General features: G+C 44.3%; 1 protein-coding gene across 8 annotated transcripts in view; it reads right to left on the bottom strand.

Moving 5' to 3' along the window:
- Positions 1 to 22,835, bottom strand: part of LOC111961854 (zinc finger MIZ domain-containing protein 2) — a 41,259-nt gene extending 18,424 nt beyond the window's left edge. For 2 of the 8 annotated variants that reach the window (XM_023984446.3, XM_023984448.2), the window contains exons 1-16: positions 22,303 to 22,835; positions 14,455 to 14,543; positions 10,994 to 11,108; positions 10,391 to 10,581; positions 6,191 to 6,362; positions 5,598 to 5,849; positions 5,325 to 5,510; positions 4,389 to 4,466; positions 3,657 to 3,876; positions 3,274 to 3,415; positions 3,024 to 3,120; positions 1,722 to 1,874; positions 1,185 to 1,290; positions 887 to 1,044; positions 694 to 761; positions 541 to 609 (exon numbers count right to left, since the gene is read on the bottom strand). In XM_023984446.3, coding sequence (XP_023840214.1) covers positions 541 to 609; positions 694 to 761; positions 887 to 1,044; positions 1,185 to 1,290; positions 1,722 to 1,874; positions 3,024 to 3,120; positions 3,274 to 3,415; positions 3,657 to 3,876; positions 4,389 to 4,466; positions 5,325 to 5,510; positions 5,598 to 5,849; positions 6,191 to 6,362; positions 10,391 to 10,581; positions 10,994 to 11,108; positions 14,455 to 14,504 — 2,057 coding nt within the window. In that variant the 5' untranslated portion in view covers positions 14,505 to 14,543; positions 22,303 to 22,835. Of the gene's footprint in view, positions 1 to 540; positions 610 to 693; positions 762 to 886; positions 1,045 to 1,184; positions 1,291 to 1,721; positions 1,875 to 3,023; positions 3,121 to 3,273; positions 3,416 to 3,656; positions 3,877 to 4,388; positions 4,467 to 5,324; positions 5,511 to 5,597; positions 5,850 to 6,190; positions 6,363 to 10,390; positions 10,582 to 10,993; positions 11,109 to 14,454; positions 14,544 to 18,592; positions 18,641 to 22,302 lie in introns of all 8 variants that reach the window. The other 6 variants (XM_023984442.2, XM_023984441.2, XM_023984445.2 and 3 more) reach the window with 6 other exon arrangements.

The raw sequence follows: 22,835 nt of genomic DNA, 5'->3' as shown, positions 1-22,835 counted from the left end.
TGTAAGGGTGGGTCAGGTTAGGGGTTAATGGTAAGGTGGGTCAGGTTAGGGGTTAATGGTAAAGGGTTGGTGTCAGGTTAGGGGTTAATGGTAAGGGTTGGTCAGGTTAGGGGTTAATGGTAAGGGTTGGGTCAGGTTAGGGGTTGGGTCAGGTTAGGGCGGTTAATGGTAAGGGTTGGGTCAGGTTAGGGGTTAATGGTAAGGGTTGGGTCAGGTTAGACAACCCTTACCATTAACCCCTAACCTGACACAACCCTTACTATTAACCCCTAACCTGACACAACCCTTACCATTAACCCCTAGCCTGACACAACCCTTACCATTAACCCCTAGCCTGACACAACCCTTACCATTAACCCCTAACCCTTACTGTGACTCTTAACCTAACCCCTAAGCTTAAACTAGCATTTGTCCTCATGGGGATGTGTGAAATGTCCCTACGAGGGAGAATTGTCCTTGTTTTACTATTCTTGTAGGGACTTTGGGGGATTTTAGGTCCCCACAAGGATAGAAAGACTCCTCCCGCCCACACACACTTACTTCTGTATGTAAATTAGAATCCCCAGCATGTACTGGTCCACTTCTAGTCCCTCCAGTAGAGCGCTCTTACTGTGGAGTAGAGACACGGTCAAGTTAACTAAGAAACAATAGGCCTACCTATGGGAAAAACAGCAAATGGTTCTGTTAACCTACTTGCACACAGGGCATCTCCAGGTGCCTCTCTCACAGTTCAACTGCAGGTACGACTCCAGGTCAAAACACTGCAGAGAGAGAGAGAGACAGACAGACGTTTAGGGTGTGTGTGTGTGTGTGTCTAGTCTCTCACCTGGATGTTTAGAGTTATAGTATGTGTATGTTTTCACCAGTGTGCGTGTGTCTCTCTCACCTGGATGTGTCTACAGTCGTGTCCCCGTGCGGGAAGCTGGATGCGTCTGAAGGTGATGGGACATTTCAGAGAGACTTTGATGGCCGTCTGCTCCACACCATCCTCTCCGTTCAGCCCTGTGGTTCCAGGGATGGTCCCACTATTGAAGTTCCTCTTAACTGAGGAGAGGGACATGGCGGGGTGGGGGAGGAGACAAGGCAGGCAAGAAAACGGGTGAGAATTGCGACAAAGTCTGTCTTTCTGAGCACCAACCAGGCAGTCAATCAAGTATGTGTTTGTGTGTGTGTGTTCCACTCACTCTTAGACACACAGTGCTCTGCGGGCAGTAATCTCTTCTTCATTAAACCTTGCAGAACCGAGCGTACTGATGGCCTGTGGACCAGCTGCAACACAAACAGGTGGGACTGGAGGGAGACAGAGCGAGATGAGGAGAAAGGGATGGGGGAGAGAGAGAGAGACAGGGGGAGGTTAATTTGGATCCTGCATAACACTTACAGACCAACAGATGTGCACATCCAGCATGCAAAATTAGCCAGGTGAAGTAATTTTCTGGCTGTAAACTGGTTGTTAAGATGTCATAAAACCAGATTCCATCCAACCGGTCTCTGTTACAACCAGGTAAAGAAAGAATTTTCATGACAAGACCAAGACGTTGTTGCTAAGACCTCATATTTTGGTTGTAATCTGGTTTTCTGACCAGATAAAGATTTTAAAAAGACGTTAACAAAACATGCTTATACAAACAGTATACCTCCTAAACATGACGTCATTAATGCAAACAGTTTTGCCCACTGTGCAATACATGTCCCATGCCCCCCCCCCCACCCCCACTTACGCAGCAGCAGGCAGTGACGGTGATCTGGATGGTGTTGCGTCCCGGCTGACACACCTGCTTGAGGTAGAGGGGCTTGTGGGACGTCTTGTTGTCGCCCCTCTCGATGGTGAGCGGTGTGGCGTTCACACTCACCTGTAAGCAAGGACCAGAAACCTACATGACAGACAGGTGAATGGAGGGTCGGCTAACACGCTAGTCACAGTCGTCACACTGGCCTCAGAGTAGGAGTGCTGATCTAGGATCAGGTAACCGCTGTCCATATTTTATTTCTTTATTTTTTATTTCACCTTTATTTAACCAGGTAGGCTAGCTGAGAACAAGTTCCCATTTACAACTGTGACCTGGCCAAGATAAAGCATAGCAGTGTGAACAGACAACAACACAGAGTTATCATCATATGATCGTATTCGTTATGAGCTAAAAGGCCAAACGGATCCTAGAGCAACACTCCTACTCTGAGACGATTTATGAACATGGGCCTTGGGCCACCTTCAGTATAGGGTGCAGCATTGTGGAACGTTTGGACAGAAATATGTTGTGTAGAACAGACATCCACAGTAGAGATATTGAGTAAGGAATCATATCAGTTTCATTGATGGTATTTCTATCTGCAATGTTCAGTACCTTGTACCCTCCTGAACGCTGCCCTGTGTAACCAAGAAGTGGCTCAAATGGCTAGCTAATTCACGGTTGTCTTTCATCAACTTGTTAACCCAGAAACCAAGGCTGGATTAACACTAGATCAGGGGTGGGCAACTCCAGTCCTCGAGGGCCTGATTGGTGTCACACTTTCTCCATCCCTAGCAAACAACTGATTAATCAAATTGCATTCTAAACTGAGAATCATGATTAGGTGATTATTGGAGTCAGGTGTGTTAGCTGAGGCAAAACTGTGACACCAATCAGGCCATTGAGGACTGGAACTGCCCACCCCTGCACTAGATGAACTCTGCTGAGACTCCACAACAACTTTGAGATTTCGGTGCATGCCAGAATTTGTAACTTTACGCAAGCATAAGTGAGAGCGCTTGGGGGAGCGTAATCCCAGCCTAACCCATTCTGATTTGGATGTGTGTACATGCACATAGATCCAGTTGTATGTGGAAAAAAAAAAAAAAAAAAAAAATACCTTATAACACTGCCATCTTGGGAAACATCTGTTATGCTTTGATCTCTCTCTCTGTGCGTGTGTGTATATATTTGAATGGGTACCTGTAAGTGTGATTGTACCTGTAAGTGTGATTGTACCTGTAAGTGTGATTGTACCTGTAAGTGTGATTGTACCTGTAAGTGTGATTGTACCTGTAAGTGTGATTGTACCTGTACGGAAGCGGGCCAGTTAGTGTTCATCTGCCGGTCCTCATGGTGATAACACTTAAACTGCAGCTCCAGGTCAGGCCTAGGACACACAGTCAACAGATTCACGCACGCACACACACCAGCGTCATCAATTAATAATGTGGTAAAACTCTAAACTCTATGGTATTAAAAAAACACTGGATCACGTCACAGTAACGGCTGAGTGATTGGCTGAGAGGCGTTGGGCTCTGACCTCATCATGAGGGTTTTGTAGACGGAGTCTCGCAGCTGGAAGGCGTGGTTGCTGACTGCCAGGTTGTGCTCCAATCGGAACGGCTCCAGCACCACGCCGTCGCGCACCGGGAAGGTCAGCCGCAGGTCGTCGCTAGGGTTACCTAAACAGGGGGGAGGGGCATGAGAGTGCACAGGTATTTAACCTATGAATTGGACCCAGGGTCATGTTCATTAAGGAAAACAAAAATGTGCATTTTTTACTGGACATGTCCAGGCAGTTCTCATTTCAGTCAGTTTTTCCCCCCGTTTGGTGTCTAATGAACACGACCCAGGTCTCTCTCAATACATTTCCATTAGTCCAATGACATGATAAAGGAGTGTGTGTTGCAGTAAGTATCTCACCAGTGGGGGGCTGTAGGGAGTTGATGTTGGGCTTGATGTCAGGGCCTTGGGGGAGGAAGGGGGGCTTGATGTCAGGGCCTTGGGGGAGGAAGGGGGGCTTGGTGTCTGGTCCAGGCCCACCGGGTGACAGGTAGGGGGGCATGCTGCCTGGAGTCATGGGAGGGGTTGGGTTACCCCCCAAAGGAGAACTGGGGTACCCCGGAATCACCCGGCCACCCTGCTGAGGGAGAGTTTTAAATATAAGATATCATCATAAGGCTACAATACATAAAGTGAAAGGTGGATACCTTGTCAGTTGTACAACTGAATGCAATCAACTGAAATTTGTCTTCCGCATTTAACCCAACCCCTCTGATTCAGTTACTGTATAACACTACGGCTATAAAGACATGCATGAACACAGATTAAATTGTAAATTAAATTAATTATTTAATTGTCAACTCTAGTCAACTATTTTTAGATGAGTTGCATACAGCAATTGTGAGTTTTTTTTTTTTACAGACAATCATCTCTGTTGTCCATCATATGTCAACGTATGACTTGCATTGAAAAACCATTTAGCTCAATCTGTAATTGCTGACACAAAATCCCTGTGTGCCACAGCCTAACATGTTCTTTATTTGGGTCGACAAATTACAATTATATTATAAATTACATTTGCAAAGGACCCAAACATTCCAAAGCAAAGGACCATCTCCTCCACACCGCTAAGCTACACACAAGGTGGCTTACCGCATTGACAGCAGCCTGTGTGAAGGCGTTGTAGCCTCCTGGTGGCATGTTACCCTGCTGCCCATTGTACTGCTGCTCCTGTTTAAACACACACACAATAATCAGTGGTGTTGGAGGGCCAGTAGGAGGCACTCTTAACTTTATTCTAAAAAATATCCCAATGCCCCCTGTGCAGAGATTGGGGACATTGCCCTGTGTAGGGTGCCATCACTAAAGATCCCATGGCACTTATCGTAAGAGTAGGGGTGTTATCCTAGGTGTCTTGGCTACATTACTAATCTGTCCCTCATACCATCATGGCCACCTAATCATCCCCAGCTTCCAGTTGGCTCATTCATCCCCCTTCCTCTCCCCTGTAACTATTCCCTAGGTCGTTCCTGTAAATGAGAATGTGTTCTCAATCAACTTACCTGGTAAAATAAGGGTTAAATAAAACATCAGCACAAGATCAGCATCACCACAGACACTAAGAGGTAGCGGTCAATAACATGTAGCGATTAAGAGCATTTGGCCAGTAACTGAAAAGGTAGCTGGTTCAAAACCCTGAGCAGAGAAAGTGACAAAATCTGTTGCTGTGCCCTTGAGCAAGGCACTTAACCCTAATTGCTCATGTAATTCGCTCCGGATAAGAGTGTCTGCTAAATGACAGATGTAAATGAAATGTAAAATACTTACTTGAAAAGCCCATATTGATAACTTGAACTTTAAAAATACATATATTTTTATTAAGGGAAACAGAATTCCATTCCACTTTCATATTTTAAAAGCTTTTATTGGTGAACAAAAATGTAAGAGATGAAAGGGAAGTCAAATAAGGTGTAAGCGGATATCGAACCCCTATTAAATGGAGGGCGTGTGTGGTCTTGGGTCGGCTGCATTACTGCTAGCCCCTTTCACAAGTTAACCTAAACACAGGAGTGTGATCTCACTGCTTACCTTGTAGTACTGTGCCGGGTTGGGTGGTCCTTGCTGGTACTGTGCCATAGGGGGCATGCGCTGGTTGGGGTGGTAGGATGGGGACTGGGGCGGGCGCTGCTGGGGGCCGGGGGGGTACTGGAGGGGCTGGCCACCATGGTACGGAGACATGCCCCCTGAACCATACTGTTGCTGCCCTGGGAAACCCTGGGGGAGGGACAGGGAGTTTGTAAGCTCATGTTGACACGTGTTAGTGTCTTGCATGTGTTTGCACTGTGTATATTCTAAGTGTACCTCAGATTGGTAGGGGCGTTTGAGCCCCTGTTGTTGACCTGCTGGGTAGCCTGGGTGCTGCTGGGACATCCTCTGGCCCTGACCCTGGGAGGGGTGCGAGGGGTACCCCATGCCCCCCATTGAGGGGTGCTGTCCAGGCCGGGACTGGACCATCCCACTGGGGCTCATCCCCGGGGGGCCGCGGGGCCCACCCTGCTGGGGGCCCGGGTGGGACAGGAACTGGGTACTGTAGGAGGAGGGTCCTCCGCCCATCTGGAGAGAGAGAAAGAAATAAAAAAAGGAGAGAAACAGACAGATGAAGAGATAAGACTTACAGTGTGGTTTCTCCTCAGAGACAGATTCTGTAGACGTGTAAACAGTCTTATACTTATGTTCTCCCTCTAATCAAGCCCGTGTCTCTGGAGTCTGGAGCGTGTGTGTGGCAGAGTTAGTTCCTGCTCTGTCCTGCAGGGTGTGTAATGAGCTCTAACAATGAACCAAACAGAAGCACAATGTCCCCCTGACAAATGGTTTAAGAAATAGCCCACTATTTAGAGGAAAGCTGTCCTAGTAAGCAGTTTCCTGTTCTCACACGGTAAGGTGGAGCCTCTTACCTGGCCGTAGTTCATTTCCTGGTTCTGCTTCTCCTGGATGGCGGCAACTGTTGCCGTGGCAGTGGCGGTTGCCGTGGCAGCAGCGGCGGCAACAGCAGCGGCAGCAGCCTGGGTGAAGTCAGAGGGGGGGCGTTGGCCCATTCCCCCTCCACCACCACCATTATTAGAGTAACTAAGACACACACACACAGAGAGAGAGGGGCGGGAGAGAAAGGGAGTTTTATTTGCAACTCACTCCATAGAGGCCAAGCACAATGAGTGTTGATTGTGTGTGTGAGTGCGTGTGGCTTGGTCAGAGATGTGGGTGGGACTCCCTCTCTGACACACGTAGCTGTTGTTCTGACTCCATGAAGAACCCCCCCATAGACAGCAGTGACGCAGCCTGCTGCTTTGACAGAGACACACACACACAGTGACATAGGGAAGATCTCAATTGCATACTCCTCACGTCCTCTCTCCTCGTCTCTTTCTCAAAACCCATTGGAGGACAAGGCCAGAGGGGAGGGACCTCCGTCTTTCTCATCCAATGGGTTTGATGAGGAGAGGACGTGGATTTTCACATAGCACTATGACTCACTCACACAGCAGAAATAAATCTTCCTCCACCAGTGGAGTCTCCATGGGAGAATCTCAATGGCATTTCCTTGATTCCTTCTCAAAACCAATTGGATGACAAGATCAGAGGGTAGGGACCTCTGCTCTGTTCTTCTCAACAAATGGGCTTTGAGAGGAAGAGGAAATCAAATCAAATGCAATTCAAATTCTCCCCATGTGTCTGACTGACTGGAGCCCTGGGTTCTGTTCATTCGGCTAATGAAACTTTACACATTTTGCAATGGAGAAGAAAAGTTCAGGGTTGTATTCATTAGCACAAACCTTATTGTATTTATTATGGATCCCCATAAGCTGCTGCAAAAGCAGCAGCAGCTACTCTTCCTGGGGTCCAGCAAAATTATGGCAGTTTATACAATTTTAAAACATTACATTCACAGATTTCACAACACAGTGTGTGCCCTCAGGCCCCTACTCCACCACTACCACATATCTACAGTAATAAATCCATGTGTGTGTGTGTATATGTGTGTATGCATGTGTCTGTGCCAATGTTTGTGTTGCTTCACAGTCCCCGCTGTTCCATAAGGTGTTTTTTTTAATCAAGTTTTACTGCTGGTGTCAGTTACTTGATGTAGAATAGAGTTCCATGTAGTCATGGCTCTATGTAGAACTGTTTGCCTCCCATCTTGTGGCATGTCTTGTGGGGTATGCATGGGTGTCTGAGCTGTTTGCCAGTAGTTTAGACAGACAGCTCGGTGCATTCAACATGTCAATACCGCTCATAAATACAAGTAGTGATGAAGTCAATCTCTCCCCCACTTTCAGCCAGGAGAGATTGGCATGCATATTATTAATATTAGCTCTCTGTGTACATCCAAGGGCCAGCCGTGCTGCCCTGTTCTGAGCCAAATGCAATTTTCCTAAGTCCTTTTTCGTGGCATCTGACCACACGACTGAACAGTAGTCAAGGTATGCAAAACTAGGGCCTGTAGGACTTGCCTTGTTGATAGTGTTGTTAAGGCAGAGCATCGCTTTATTATAGACACACTTCTCCCCATCTTAGCTACTACTGCATCAATATGTTTTGACCATGACAGTTTACAATCTAGTGTTACTCCAAGCAGTTTGGTCATCTCAACTTGCTCAATTTCCACATTATCTATTACAAGATTTAGTTGAGGTTTAGATTTTAGTGAGTGTTTTGTTCCAAATACAATGCTTTTAGTTGTAGAAATATTTAGGGCTAATTTATTCCTTGCCACCCACTCTGAAACTAACTGCAGCTCTTTGTTGAGTATTGCAGTCATTTCAGTCGCTGTAGTAGCTGACGTGAATAGTGTTGAGTCATCCGCATATGTAGAAACTCTGGCTTTACTCAAAGTCAGTGGCATGTCATTAGTAAAAATTGAAAAAAGCAAGGGGCCTAAACAGCTACCCTGGGGAATTCCTGATTCTAACTAGATTATATTTGATAGGCTTCCATTAAAGAACACCCTCTGTATTCTGTTAGACAAGTAACTCTTTTTCCACATTATAGCAGGGGGGTGTAAAGCCATAACACATAAGTTTTTCCAGCAGCAGACTATGATCGATAATGTCAAAAGCTGCACTGAAGTCTAACAAGACAGCCCCAACAATCATTTTATCATCAATTTCTCTCAGCCAATCATCAGTCATTTGTGTAAGTGCTGTGCTTGTTGTGTGTCCTTCCCTATAAGCATGCTGAAATTCTGTTGTCAATTTGTTTACAGTAAAATAGCATTGTATCTGGTCAAACACTATTTTTTCCATAAGTTTACTAAGGGTTGGTAAAAGGCTGATTGGTCGGCTATTTGAGCCAGTAAAGGGGGGGTTTACTAAGGGGGGGTAGCAGAATGACTTTAGCTTCCCTCCAGGCCTGAGGGCACACGCTCTCTAGTAGGCTTAAATTGAAGATGTGGCAAATAGGAGTGGCAATATCGTCTGCTATTATCCTCAGTAATTTTCCATCTTGATTGTCAGACCCTGGTGGCTTGTCTTCCATACGGAATTCAAAAGTACAATTCTTGTCTTTCATAATTTGGTACAATATACTTGGATGTGTAGCATCAGCGTTTGTTGCTGGCATGTCACCCCTCAGTTTGCTTATCTTGCCAATGAAAAAGTCATTAAAGTAGTTTGCAATATCAGTGGGCTTTGTGATGAATGAGCCATCTGATTCAATGAATGAAGGAGCCAAGTTGGCTTTTTACTATCATTCTTTATCTTTGTTTCATAGTGTAGTTTATTTTTATTTTGGTTAGTCACATGATTTCTTAATTTGCAGTATGTTTGCCAATCAGTTGAGCTGCCAGACTTAATTGCCATACCTTTTGCCTCATCCTTTTCAACCATACAATTCAATTCCTCATCAAGCCAAGGGGATTTAACAGTTTTTACAGTAATTTTCTTAATGGGTGCGTGTTTTTTAGTTACTGGAATAAGTAGTTTCATAAATGCGTCAAGTGCAGCGTCTGGTTGCTCCTCATTACACACCACAGACCAGCAAATATCCTTTACATCATCAACATATGAATCACTACAAAACTTCTTGTATGACCTCTTATACACTATATTAAGCCCAGCCTTTGGAAATTTGGTTTTCCTAGATATGGCTATTATATTGTGATCACTACATCCTATTGATTTGGATACTGCTTTAAAGCAAATATCTGCAGCGTTAGTAAAAATGTGATCAATACATGTTGATGATTTAATTCCTGTGCTGTTTGTAACTATCCTGGTAGGTTGACAGACAACCTGATCCAGGTTGCAAGCACTGGTTACAGCTTGAAGCTTGATGATAGCCAGTCAATATTTAAAAATCACCCAGAAAATATACCTCTCTGTTGATATCACATACATTATCAAGCATTTCACACATATTATTCAGATACTGACTGTTAGCACTTGGTGGTCTATAGCAGCTTCCCACAAGAATGGGCTTTAGGTAAGGCAGATGAACCTGTAGCCACATTACTTCAACAGTATTTAACATTAGATTGTTTCTAAGTGTTTCAGGAATGTGTTTCTGAATATAGACAGCAACACCGCCTCTGTTGGCATTTCTGTCTTTTCGGTAGATGTTAAAAGCATGTATTGCTACCACTGTATCATCAAAGGTATTATCTAAGTGAGTTTCAGAGAATATGAATGTCATCTGTTACAAGCAAGTTATTGACTTACTGGATCTTGTTTCTTCGGCTTCATATGTTAATATGGGCTATTTTTAGCACTTTTCTGTGTTGCTTGATTGTTTTTAATGCTTTACTGGGAAGCTTATCAGAGGTAGACTTACTCATGTTATCTACATTGGAGCTGATTATGCAGCTCACCCTGCACTAAGTGGTCTTCCTACTATTGCACACCACCTAAGTGCTAACAGTGTAACTCTGGTTTATAGGCTCATGATTACTGCTTACAATAGCTGTAGGTTAAACAGATGTATTCGGTGCAATGTTCCAGGTAGTCCTTCCCTATTTCAGTCAATTTTTTCCTTCCATTTCGTGCCTAGTGAATACACCCTAGGTAGTACCTCGCAGTTGCACTCCGTTTTCTTCCGTTTGATGCCTAATGAACATGACCCCGGTGAACATATACCATAAAAACAGGTCAAAAGGTGTTTACCTCTGTCCATATGGTGGTGCTTGGTTATAGGCGGTGTTGGGGCGTCCGTAGAGACCTGGTTGTCCGTAGCCCTTATCACCATAGCTCTGGTACTGGTGGTTCACACCGGGACTCATCCCCCCACCGCCACCACTGCCCTGCATCATGTGACCTCCAGAGTTCCCGCCCGGACCCATGGGCGCGCCAAACACCTAGACGGGGTAACACAGGAAGTGGATAGGTAGTGGAAACAGGAAACCGGTAGAAAATAAGAAAAAGACATTGACATTCCATACAGTCTGCAAAGCACTTATACTGTACAAATGAACAAATAATCAAAAGCTGTGTCATCTACATTGTAGCAGGATTGGAATATCACTGATGCGGTTACTAACATGTTAAAACACTTAATCCAGGCCTTGTCAGATTTGGTGAACAACTGCTATGTAGGCGGCCTGGAATGCTGCCAAAGATATTTGCTCTCCTTCAAACAAGGTTAAATACATGGACGTAGGAGTGGGGGATGGAAGAGGGATGGCTGATGGACGGAAAAGATGATAATGATAGCAGGATGGATGAGAGAAGGGGGGTGAGGAAGGAGACATAATTGGCCTGGTCCGTTACCTGGCTGTGCGAGGGATTGGTCACGCCCCAGACAGTGGTTACCACAGAGAGGGCGCCTGGCTGCTGATTGGTGCCTTGTTGCCAGGAGGCAGAGTCATACAGGAAGTTACCGTCACTAAGGGAGACAGGAAGCAGGGATATTATGGTATGGAGTCATGTACGGGCATGGCCTACAGACCTGGGTCTGTAATGTGCATCAAACATCTCAGAGTAGGGTTGCTGATTTAGGATCAGTCTTGTGTTTCAGATCAAAATGAACAAGAGTACATGGAAAGGGGATTGATCCTAGATCAGCACTCCTACTCTCAGACGCTTGCTACATATAGACCCTGGACAGGTGAAAGCAATACCTGGTAGGTAACTGTACACCACCATAATGCTCTCTCATCTATCCTAATTTGTCAGATCTGTGCAGATGAAGGAGAGGAGAGGAAGCAGTTATTGTTAGTTTGTTGAAGAGAAAGACAAGTGGGAGTATTTGTAGGAGTTGAATGACTTGTACCACATCACATCCTCAAGAGGCACTCAACAACGTTTCCATAACAACAACAAAGCAGTTACTTAGAAACCAGTATGAGCAGCCCTTCCGAGGGAGAGGAGGCTCCTGAGTGTGTGTGTGTGTCAGTGTTGGGCTCAATTCATAAATGTGGAATTGACTCCCATTCAACTCATGAATTGAAATTGGCCACACCCCACAGGATGTAGAATTTGAATTTGAGTGACAGGAAGTGTAATTTAATACAGCGCATTTCATAGAAATTCCACTCAGTGAGAGAATAAGAGTTTCAGCCTCCCGTGTGGTGCAGCGGACTAAGGCACTGCATCGCAGGCTGTGTCACATCCGGCCGTGACCGGGAGTCCCATAAGGCGTCAAACAATTGGCCCAGCGTCGTCCGGGTTAGGCTAGGGTTTGGGAGGGCTTTACTTGGCTCATCGCGCCCTAGCGACTCCTTGTGGCGGGCCGGGCACCAGCAGGCTGACTTAGATCGTCAGTGAACGGCGTTTCCTCCAACACATTTGTGCAGCTGGCTTGCGGGTTAAGAGGGCGGATGTTAAGGAGAGCGGTTTGACGGGTCATGTTTTGGAGGACGCATGACTCGACCGTGGCCTCTCCCGAGCCCGTTGGGAAGTTGCAGCGAAGAGACAAGATCATAATTGAAATTGGGAGGGAAAAAGGGGGTAAAATATATTTATAAATAAATAATAACATAATAGTTTAATTGAATGTGACATGTAACACGTCCAGATACCAAAGAATATATCACTTTTCTCTGGAAACGGTATTCATGTACTCTTTCAACCTTAGTGCATAGAATAGCCAATTAAATTTCCACCAACCATTTAATTTGTTTGGCTTCTTTTTGAAGGCTTCAGGGTCAACTTTAAGGTTTAGCTAATGCATTCTGGGAAATGTATTTTCCCCATATTTAAATGATGAATGAAATAGAATAACTTAGAATATTTGCATACATATATTGTTCTTTTTAAGAGTTTGTTCTGCAAATCAATTGTTTCCCCCCAAAATGATATGTATATAACAACATGTTTGATGTTTTATGTACAGTACCAGTCAAAAGGTTGGACACACCTACTCATTACAGGGTTTTTCTTTATTTATACATTGTAGAATAATAATAAGACATCAAAACACATAAGGAATCATGTAGTAACCCAAAAAAGTGTTAAACAAATTAAAATATATTTATATTTCAGATGTTTCAAAGTAGCCACCCTTTGCCTTGACAGCTTTGAACACTCTTGGCATTCTCTCAACCAGCTTCATCAGGTAGTCACCTGGAATGCATTCCAATTAACAGGAGTGCCTTGTTAAAAGTTAATTTGTGGAATTTCTTTCCTTCTTAATGTGTTTGAGACAATCAGTTCTACTGTGACAAGGTAGGGGTGGAAGATAGCCCTATATGGTAAAAGACCAAGTCCATATTATGGCAAGAACAGCTCAAATAAGCAAAGAGAAACGACAGTTCATCATTATTTTAAGCTATGAAGGTCAATCAAACCATCAAGCACTATGATGAAACTGGCTCTCATGAAGACCACCACATGAATGGAAGACCCAGAGTTACCTCTGCTGCAGAGGATAAGTTCATTAGAGTTACCAGCCTCAGAAATTGCAGCCCACATAAAATGCTTAACAGAGTTCAATTAACAGACATCTCAACATCAACTGTTCATGTGAGACTGCGGGAATCAGGCCTTCATGGCCAAATTGCTGCAAAGAAACCACAACTAAAGGACAACAATAAGAAGAGACTTGCTTGGGTCAAGAAACACGAGCAATGGACATTAGACTGGCGGGAATCTGTCGAGTCCAAATCAGAAGATTTTTGGTTCCAACCGACATGTCTTTGTGAGACACAGAGTAGATGAACAGATGATCTCTGCATGTGTGGTTCCCACCGTGAAGCATGGAGGAGGTGCAATGGTGTGGGGGTGCTTTGCTGGTGACACTGTCAGTGATTTATTTAGAATTGAAGGCACACTTAACCAGCATGGCTACCACAGCATTCTGCAGCGATATGCCATCCCATTTTGTTTGCGCTTAGTGGGACGATCATGTTTTTCAACAGTACAATGACCCAACACACCACCAGGCTGTGTAAGGGCTATTTGACCAAGGAGGAGAGTGATGGAGTGCTGCATCAGATGACCTGGCCTCCACAATCACCCAACCTCAACCCAATTGAGATGGTTTGGGATGAGTTGGACCGCAGAGTGAAGGAAAATCAGCCAGCAAGTGCTCAGCATATGTGGAAACTCCTCCAAGACTGTTGGAAAGCCTTCCAGGTGAAGCTGGTTGAGAAAATGCCAAGAGTGTGCAAAGCTGTCATCAAGGCAAAGGGTGGCTACTTTGAAGATTCTAAAATATATTTTGATTTGTTTAACACTTTTTTGGTTACCACATGATTCCATATGTGTTATTTCATAGTTTTGAGGTCTTCACTATTAAAATACAATGTAGAAAATAGTAAAAATAAAGAAAAGGCCTTGAATGAGTAGGTGTGTCCAAACTTTTGACTTGTAATGTATATTTGTAAAGACCACACTTAATATAGAATAGAACAGGAATTTTAATGTAATTAAATTTCATTGAATTCAATTATATTTCCTTTAATTCAAATTGCAATTATGTATCCTGTTTACTAATTAAAATTCAAGAATTGAATTGGAATTTATGAGACATTCTCAATTGAACTGAGCCCAACCCTGGTGTGTGTGTGCGGATAAGGTTACGCTCCACTTCCTCTCTTGAAACCACAGGAAGTGAACTCTTAAACAGGAAACCAGCGCTCGGGCCAGCAGCAGCAAATCGGCAGTCAGATCCCAGAGTTCAGCCAATAGCAAGATAGGTGAGAGGTCAAAGCCAACCAGAAGCCAACTGACAATCAGCTCAGCACTCCCTCTATGAGTCACTGTGTGTGTGTGTGTGTGTGTGTGTGTACCTGTGCGGAGTGGGAGGCAGACCGGGTTTCATGGAGTTGAGGGGGTTCATCGGAGGAACGGGGGGGTCAACAAGACCCTGACAGGCAGCCTGAGAGAGAGAGAGAGAGAGAGAGAGAGAGAGAGAGAGAGAGAGAGAGAGAGAGAGAGAGAGAGAGTATTGAATGGGGTGTCATTTGTGTTTCATTCGTATTCTGTATAGGCCTAATTATTTTGTGATCATTTATTATTCCATGTATTATCGTTGCCTTGTCATCACCAATATCATGTCAATTCAATTGAATTGAACTGAATTGAGAGAGAAATTAGTCTCATAGCATTGAACTGAAGCAGTGATTTCACCACCATAGCCCACACAAATTACCCTCCTCTCCCTTTTAGCCTCGGTCTCTATGTGTGCGTATCCGTGTGTGTGTGTCTCAGAGCGGTAGCCTATCACTGCCTGGCGTAACGCTTCTCATAGAAGGGAGGGGGAGGGGCAGCAGCAGGAATTGAAGAGAACAGCCATGAAGAGGCTGCCTACACACACACAGCTCGTTAACGGCTGAGAGAGAGCGAGAGGGGGCTTCTCTTGCACTGCCATTTCTCAGTTTTAGGATCACACGCCTTCAATATAACTTTCCCTCCCTCCATCCCCGTCTCTCTTCTTCACCCTCCCTTTCTGCCTCGCTCTCCATCCCTCTCTTTCTCTGTAAATTACTCTTCATTCCAGGGTAAGCTCCGCTAACTGACAGGCTAATTTGTTGCCAACATTAGAGCCATCTCTTTCTTCTTCGTCTCCTCACAGAATTGGGTCAGACACCCTGCAGATTGAAGAGGGGGGTGTGTGTGGGGGAGGGGATATATAGAGTGACAGTTACCAGACAGAAACCTTCTCTATGGATATTAGTTCCCTTCAACCTTGTGTGCGCGAGTGTGGGTGTTCTCCTTCCCTCACTCTCCTCCCATTTCTCCCTCTCGCTCTCCCATTCCCTCGCCCCATCCTCCTCCCATCTCTCCCAGACAAAAACACCACCCGACTGTCCAGCCACCACCTCGTTATTCCTCCTACATAGCCAACATGTGTGTTCATGGAGTCGAACAACAGTTAAGTGTGTTAGAGAGGGAGTCCCACCCACATCTCTGACTCACACGGTCTGACACACAGGTTTGCATATCTATCATATCCTATCTATCTGTCACTCATTGTGAGTACAGCCACTAGGAGCAGTCACACTGTCACTCGCAGGGAGTATTTAGATGAGGCATCTTATTTCATTAAACACTCAGAGACCTCCAGATACAGCTCATATAAAGCTGAATCTAAATACACATGACTTAGGATGGCTGTGTAAATGCAGGCTAAGAACCAAATTCAGATAATAATTTTTCTGACTGTCTACACTCAGTTTTATATGTGGCCCATATCAGATATGTGCATTACTAAGATTTGTGCATGACTTTTGAAATAGCACACAGATGCTATTTTAATTTCCTATCACTGTTCCTTTACATTTTTGGGTGGTTGTCATGCAACAACAGGTCATGTGCAAAAAAACAACAACAAAAAACTATAAAACACTTCAGAGCAAAAAAAAAAAGATTATAGTGTCCAGACTGAGGTCACATATGAACCATCAGAATTGTATCAGGATTGAGAACCACACGGATGTGGTATAAATCAGAAGTCAAAAGATCAGTTTCCATGTGGTTTTTGCTGGTTACACAATGGGGAAAAGATCAGATCGGTATCAGATATGCCAATACATTAGAATTGGGGTGACTGTGTAAACACAGCCTAGGAGTTTTTCCCACACATGGGCCGAAAAGCAATTTATACTACTGCGATTCATGGTTCTCCGTGGAAAACGTAGTGTGACAGCAGGTTGGGTGATGGAGGCATCTGATTAAAAAAAAAAACTGACGTGCGGTCAGACTGCGCACCACTAATTCACATATAAGCAATGGTACTCATTCGTTCCGCGTCCCTCCAATATAGATGGACCTTTACAATACATGGTCTGAGACACAGGTCTGAGACACAGGTCTACAGGTCTGAGACACAGGTCTGAGACACAGGTGAAGTGTTCAGTGAACTGAAATACATCTACATGTTGGAGGGTAGATTAAAGGGATAGTTCACTCAAATGAGTTTACAGGGTAACGAATCCAATAAAACATTTTTGTAATTTGGGTGAACTGTTCTTTTAATACACCAAGTTCAAATCATATCGAGATTATCAGTGAGATGCGGAGAAGGAACTATTCAGAAGCTTAAGGTGGAAACACACACTGGAAACATCTCATCACATCCTGGTATGAGGGTAGGATGTCATTACCCCTAGACACTGATCTAAGGTCAGTATAGTCTCCTCCCACCTAATAGACTTGGGGGTGTTACGCAGGTCCTAGATCTGTACCTAAGGGTATGCAAGGGGAATGTTTTCCACAATTACGAGAATCAAATCAAGTTTATTTTATATAGCCCTTCGTACATCAGCTAATATCTCGAAGTGCTGTACAGAAACCCAGCCTAAAACCCCAAACAGCAAGCAATGCAGGTGTAGAAGCACGGTGGCTAGGAAAAACTCCCTAGAAAGGCCAAAACCTAGGAAGAAACCTAGAGGAACCAGGCTATGAGGGGTTGATTTCAGTGACCTTGACCCACCTGATACCTCCTGACAAACAGACAGATTTCCCTTACCCCTCACTGTTAGGCAATGCAGCTAACCTCCACCCACTTCATACTTCTGTTAATGTAGCCTCACCTATTCCTGGTTAACACTCCTATAGGGCCAAACGAAACCATGCTGAGCTGTACTGGGCTGGCCTGGTTTCTCATCTACTAGGGCTGGGAATTACCAGGGACCTCACGATACGATATTATCACAATACTTAGCTGCCGATACAATGTATTTTGCAATGTTCTAAATATATTGCTAAACACATTTCTCCTGCAGAGGGACAAGAGAGAGCCATGAGAACACAAGTTTTGATCAGTCATGAAAATAAAAGTGCTGAAAACAAATTGGCTCCCTATTTAAAAAGAAGATGGAGAACAAGCTATGAAGGAAAAATATGATGTTAAAGGGAACTATCCGAGCCAGCACAGTAGGGTTTGGGTTGGCTCCATTGGTGAGAATCAGGCATTATCCTAGGCTGAACTATGACCCCTGTCCTCTGCCCCCAGTCTGACTTCAGACGAGATAGTTCCATTTGGTTCAGTTGGTAGAGCATGGTGCTGCAACTCCAGGGTTGCGGGTTCTATTCCCACAGGGGACCAGTAAGAAAAAGTATGGAAATGTATGCACTCATACTGTAAGTCGCTCTGGATAAGAGCGTCTGTTAATGAATGTTTAAAAAAAAAATGTTTTTATATAATAGAGCTTTATAGTGGAACTCAACATAAAGATTTCAAACATCTGAAGTGAAGCTCCAGTTTGTTCTGCAGAGCCCCTGTTAACACCTCTACTATAGTAAACCACTGTTCTCTCTCACTCAGCATCTCCCCATCTATCTCCCTCTCCATTCAAAGGTCACAGTGTTTACTGCTTGTCACCAGCAGGGTTGTATTAATTAGGACACTGGCTTCTTATTGGACAAGTTCAGATAGTACTTCCCAGTTTCCTTCCGTTTTGTACCAAATGAATAGGACCCAGGGCTGAGAAACGCACTGATGGATTCCCCTACTGCTCTGCTGAATGTACATGGAAACTTGGCTCTGGCTCATGACTTGCTAATTGATGTTGTGTAATAACAGTACAAACACACACTTATATACCACCCAAGACACCAAACCACCCAGAGTAGTGGTCTGGGCCCACATTCACAGAGTAGAGTGCTGATCTAGGATCCACCCATTCCCTCCTTATAATTATGATCTAATAGGCAAAACTGATCCTAGATTAGCACTCTTACTCAGACGCTTTGTAAGAACAAGCCTTGGCTGGTCTTCAACCCTAGTCCTGGAGGGCTACAGAGTGTGCAGGCTATTGTTCCGGCCCAGCACTAACACATTATTTAAATAATCAACTGATCATCAAGACCTTAAAGGAAAAGTTTCCTTTTTTACAACCAAATCTTTAATTTTTTATGTAAATGGCATGTTAAGGAAGGATCGACACCTTTTTTTGTGATTTCACTTGTTTTTGAGAAACTTACCCCAAACAGCAAATCACTTCCTCATCCTCATTGTATAGTATGGGGGCCCTGAAAAAACATGAACAAAGGCTCCATTTCTCAGTATAGTGATGTCTCATTTAATTAGTTGAATCAGTTGTGTTTCCGTGGGGCTGGAACAAAAGCCCTTGGAGAAGGTTGTGTGTCCTCAATCCCTGTGACTGTTTGTCTGTCTGCCTGCATGTAGAAGACTCACAGCCAGATGAATGGACTCCAATGACTGTCACCTACCAGACCAGCAGTCCAGGATTAGGTAGCTTTCACCCTTTCACTTTTAACCCTTATTTGACCAGGTAAGTTGACTGAGAACTCATTTACAGCAAAAACCTGGGGAATAGTTACAGGGGAGACGAATGAGCCAATTGGAAGCTGGGGATGATTAGGTGACCATGAAGGTATGAGGGCCAGATATGGAATTTAGCCAAGACAGCTGGGTTAACAACCCTACACTTACGATAAGTGCCATAGGCTCTTTAGTGGCCACAGAGAGTCAGGACACCCATTTAACATCCCATCTGAAAGACGGCACAGGGCAACGTTCCCTATTACTGCCCTGGGGCATTGTGATATTTTATTCTAGACCAGATGAAAGAGTGCCTCCTACTGGCCCTCCAACACCACTTCTTGCAGCATCTTGTCTCCCATCTAGGGACTGACCAGGACCTAACCTGCTTAGCTTCAGAGACAAGCCAGCAGTGGTATGCAGGGTTGTATGCTGCTGACCCACTCACTGAGGGATGTCTGGAGGAGGGGTGAGGAGAAACAAGTGAAGAGGGAAGTGAGTCCAGTGCCATCTACCATACTGTCAATCACCAGAGGTACCGTTGTAAACATTATCATCATTCTAGACACAGACATTGTCACATGGACTTAATCCATAATTGTGTGTGGATTGACATTTAGGTCTGATAGGTAATTGCCCATCGGGGTTGTCAGGATAATTTTTTTCAGGTTGCCCAAAGATTATGGTCACTTGCCCAAAAATGTGAAAATAGCCGAAGACACACAGAAATGTCAGTCTTTCACTTAAACAATGGGGAGGGACCAAAAACATCAGTTTGAGTCTAGAATTATTTTCAGTTTGGTTGTTTCAAGACAAAATTGATTTTGATTTGGGTTCAGGCAGGCCTTGATTACTTGAATCATAATTACAATGAACTAGTTCTACGCTAGAATGTTGTCTATGCACTAAAGTAACTATAGTGTATCAATTTTCAGTAGATTTTATGGGTTAGTCTGAGATGCAAGCCAAATGCTTTCGATTTGCTCTGATTGCAGGGACAATTCACAACTGTCAAGCATTGAATTTAAAATTGTTATAAAGACTGCCTTAGTTGACAGAATAAACAATATTTTCATAATATTGATCATATATGATCCAAATCAAATGTGAAGTCAAATGTGCCACAAACTGACTTTTGATAAGTACATGACTTTTGATAAATCTCTCAAAATAACAAAGGCACGGCAAAGACGGAAAGGGAACAGGGATGCTACAGGTCGGTGACATGTGTGCGCAGTGGTGTGTATTCATGGATGCCAAGGGAGGTCAGGCTTCCCCAAATATTTGACCAATAAATAAATTACAATTATAAAATAATTTCTCTATCATCTCTGTGTTTCCCCCTAAAAATGGTGAATTTGGAAGTAGCTGACTCTCACTGTAGAAACCATCAGAGCGAGGGAAACAGCACCCCTCGGTCTCAGTATGTGTACCCCATGTATCTGATGCTGTCTGGACCAAAAGAGTATAACATGTGACCGCTGTAGTATTTGATTGATTGATGCCAGCAAGCATTTGGCCTCCCTAGATAAAAATATTATAATAATTAGCCAATCGGCATTGAGCTGAGCTCAACCGTGGGTTTTCCTGGTGCAGCAAAACACCCCCCAACATAGGTTGTAATATGCCTTTTTTTACCGGCTTGGCTTCCTGGGTGATTTTACCCACACACTGCTACTGGTGTGTGTGTGTCTCTAACAGCAATGAGACAGAATTTCAGGTGACAGCAGCAGTTCTGTTGAGAACCAGCAGAACCCTCAGGTCATCCATGCTGTCTGTCTGCCCGCCCGTCTGTAAGTGAGAGCCAGACACATACAGTGGGTGCATTTCAGATACATAAATTCAGCTCCTGAGTGGCGCAGAGGTCTACGGCACTGGTCTGATCCCAGGCTGGATCACAACCGGCCGTGATCGGGAGTCCCATATGGCGGCGCACAATTGGCCCAGCGTCGTTTGGGTTAGGGGAGGGTTTGGTAGGCCGTCATTGTAAATAAGAACTTGCATAGTTAATTAAAAGGTTAAATTAATTAATTAATAAAACAGGCCTACACAGACTGCAATATCATTATATCATATTGATGTGGTTCCTGAGTTCAAAACTTCTTCAGGCATTGTAAAGATCTGATATTCCTCACAGGCCTGGGTAGAACGTGTGTATGTGGAATAGGCCTACTCCCAATCTCACCTACCTCTGGGTTTGACTCCATCTAGCAACCAGGGGCTGGCCGATAAGTCACCCATGCCATGTGTTGTCACCTAGCCTCACCTTTAACCTCTGACACCCAGCTGCCTCACCTGGCTGCAGCTGGACCCCTAAATACCTGGGGCAGTGTCCCTCAACCCCCAGTCTCTGGACCAGCACTGTTCCTTGGGATGTTAATGTAAATGTAATGTTGCTGACCGGTCCTTCAGATGTGTTATTTGTGTATCGTTGTACATGTAGGTCTGGATATAAGTGTGCAAACTAACCATTTACATATAGAAAGTCCTCATGAATACACAGGTATGTGGTGGCTGAGGTGATACACAGGGGTGATAATATTCTTTGACTGCCTTGAGCTAGGTTAAGTTTGTGTTTTAGCAATACGCAACACAGCGTCTAGTCTGATGGAAACTCACACAAAGACGATGGTGTTTAAGGAGCTAAATTGCCTACAAGAGATGTAGCTTTTTGGCGCTAATCTATTTAGCACCAGCTCAGATCTCATCGTGAGGCGATCGATATATCGCAAGATAATCTGTCAGTATACATTTGTTGTAGCCTAATAAAACACACATTCAACCCAATCCTCTCTCACACACAAAACATCAACCATACTGTTGTTGAAACGTTATGCTTTGCGCGGATACAATGTAAGTAATGCACGGACACGTTTCCACTGAAATCGTGCATCGTTTACAGATAGATGTCAGAGAATTCCAAGGTAGTCAGTGCTACATCGTAGCCACCATGCTACGCATGCTGCTCGCACTTGAAATAACAATGGGAGACATTTTGTTTCATCTAACCTTGTAATATCAGAAACTGCCCAGAGGTGTTACGACACCGTTTGTTTACAACCCGACTATTGTACTGTCGGTTATGTCCATGTTTCCCCATTCGAGAAGGGGACTCAACCACGTAATTATGCTAGCTACTTTGTAGCTAAATTAGCCATTGCCCTGTAGGCTACATACAGAACGGTAGCCAACAAGGCATGACCAAACAATTGTTTGCAGCAATTAAACAACGTGTTCTGGAGCGCTTGTCAGACAAACCGAGATGCAGACGCTGTCCAAACGTTATACAACACAGGCTAGTGAATGCATATTTAGGCTGGGATATATTTGCAAATAGCTTAACGTTAGTGGCTACAGTAGGCTATTCGACAACGCTAGCCTAGCCATCTGGTTTTCTGCTGGGGCTTACCTTTGACTCCAACTACCCGTGGTTGGAATTCTCTATTTGATTATGTATTATTCAGCTGGTAGATAGTTCCAAGAAATATCGGTCGGTGACAATTAGGCTATGTTAGCTATTTTTCCTTATATCCGCAACAGTGTGTCTTGTCTGTCTTCAAGTTGTAACGTTCGCACCCATGTCTGCATGTGGCGAATCGTTTCCCCTTTAAAACTGTAGCTGGCAGCCTCGTCGAATTGGCCTCAAAAGATCCGTATCACTGCTTGGCCGGCGTCGTCACTACTCGGAATGTAAGCATGCACAAAAGTGAGAAGAATCGCTGTGTAGTAGTTGGTCCTTGCTCCAAGCAGCCGTTTTTGCCTATGAAACTGGATTGCATACCTCCCTGACTATTGCACAATGGCCCGCCAGCTAGAATATATTCATGAGATCACCGGGCTGTTGTCTCCGACGGGAGAAAGGCATTTTTCATGTCCCTCACACACCCTACACAAGGCTAGCGACTGACTTTCTCCTCGCCCCTAGACCAGAGTAGCTGATCA

Source organism: Salvelinus sp. IW2-2015, linkage group LG4q.1:29 (genome assembly GCF_002910315.2).
Source record: "Salvelinus sp. IW2-2015 linkage group LG4q.1:29, ASM291031v2, whole genome shotgun sequence".
Classification (NCBI taxonomy): Eukaryota; Metazoa; Chordata; class Actinopteri; order Salmoniformes; family Salmonidae; genus Salvelinus; species Salvelinus sp. IW2-2015.
This window is presented reverse-complemented; position numbering and strand designations above follow the sequence as displayed.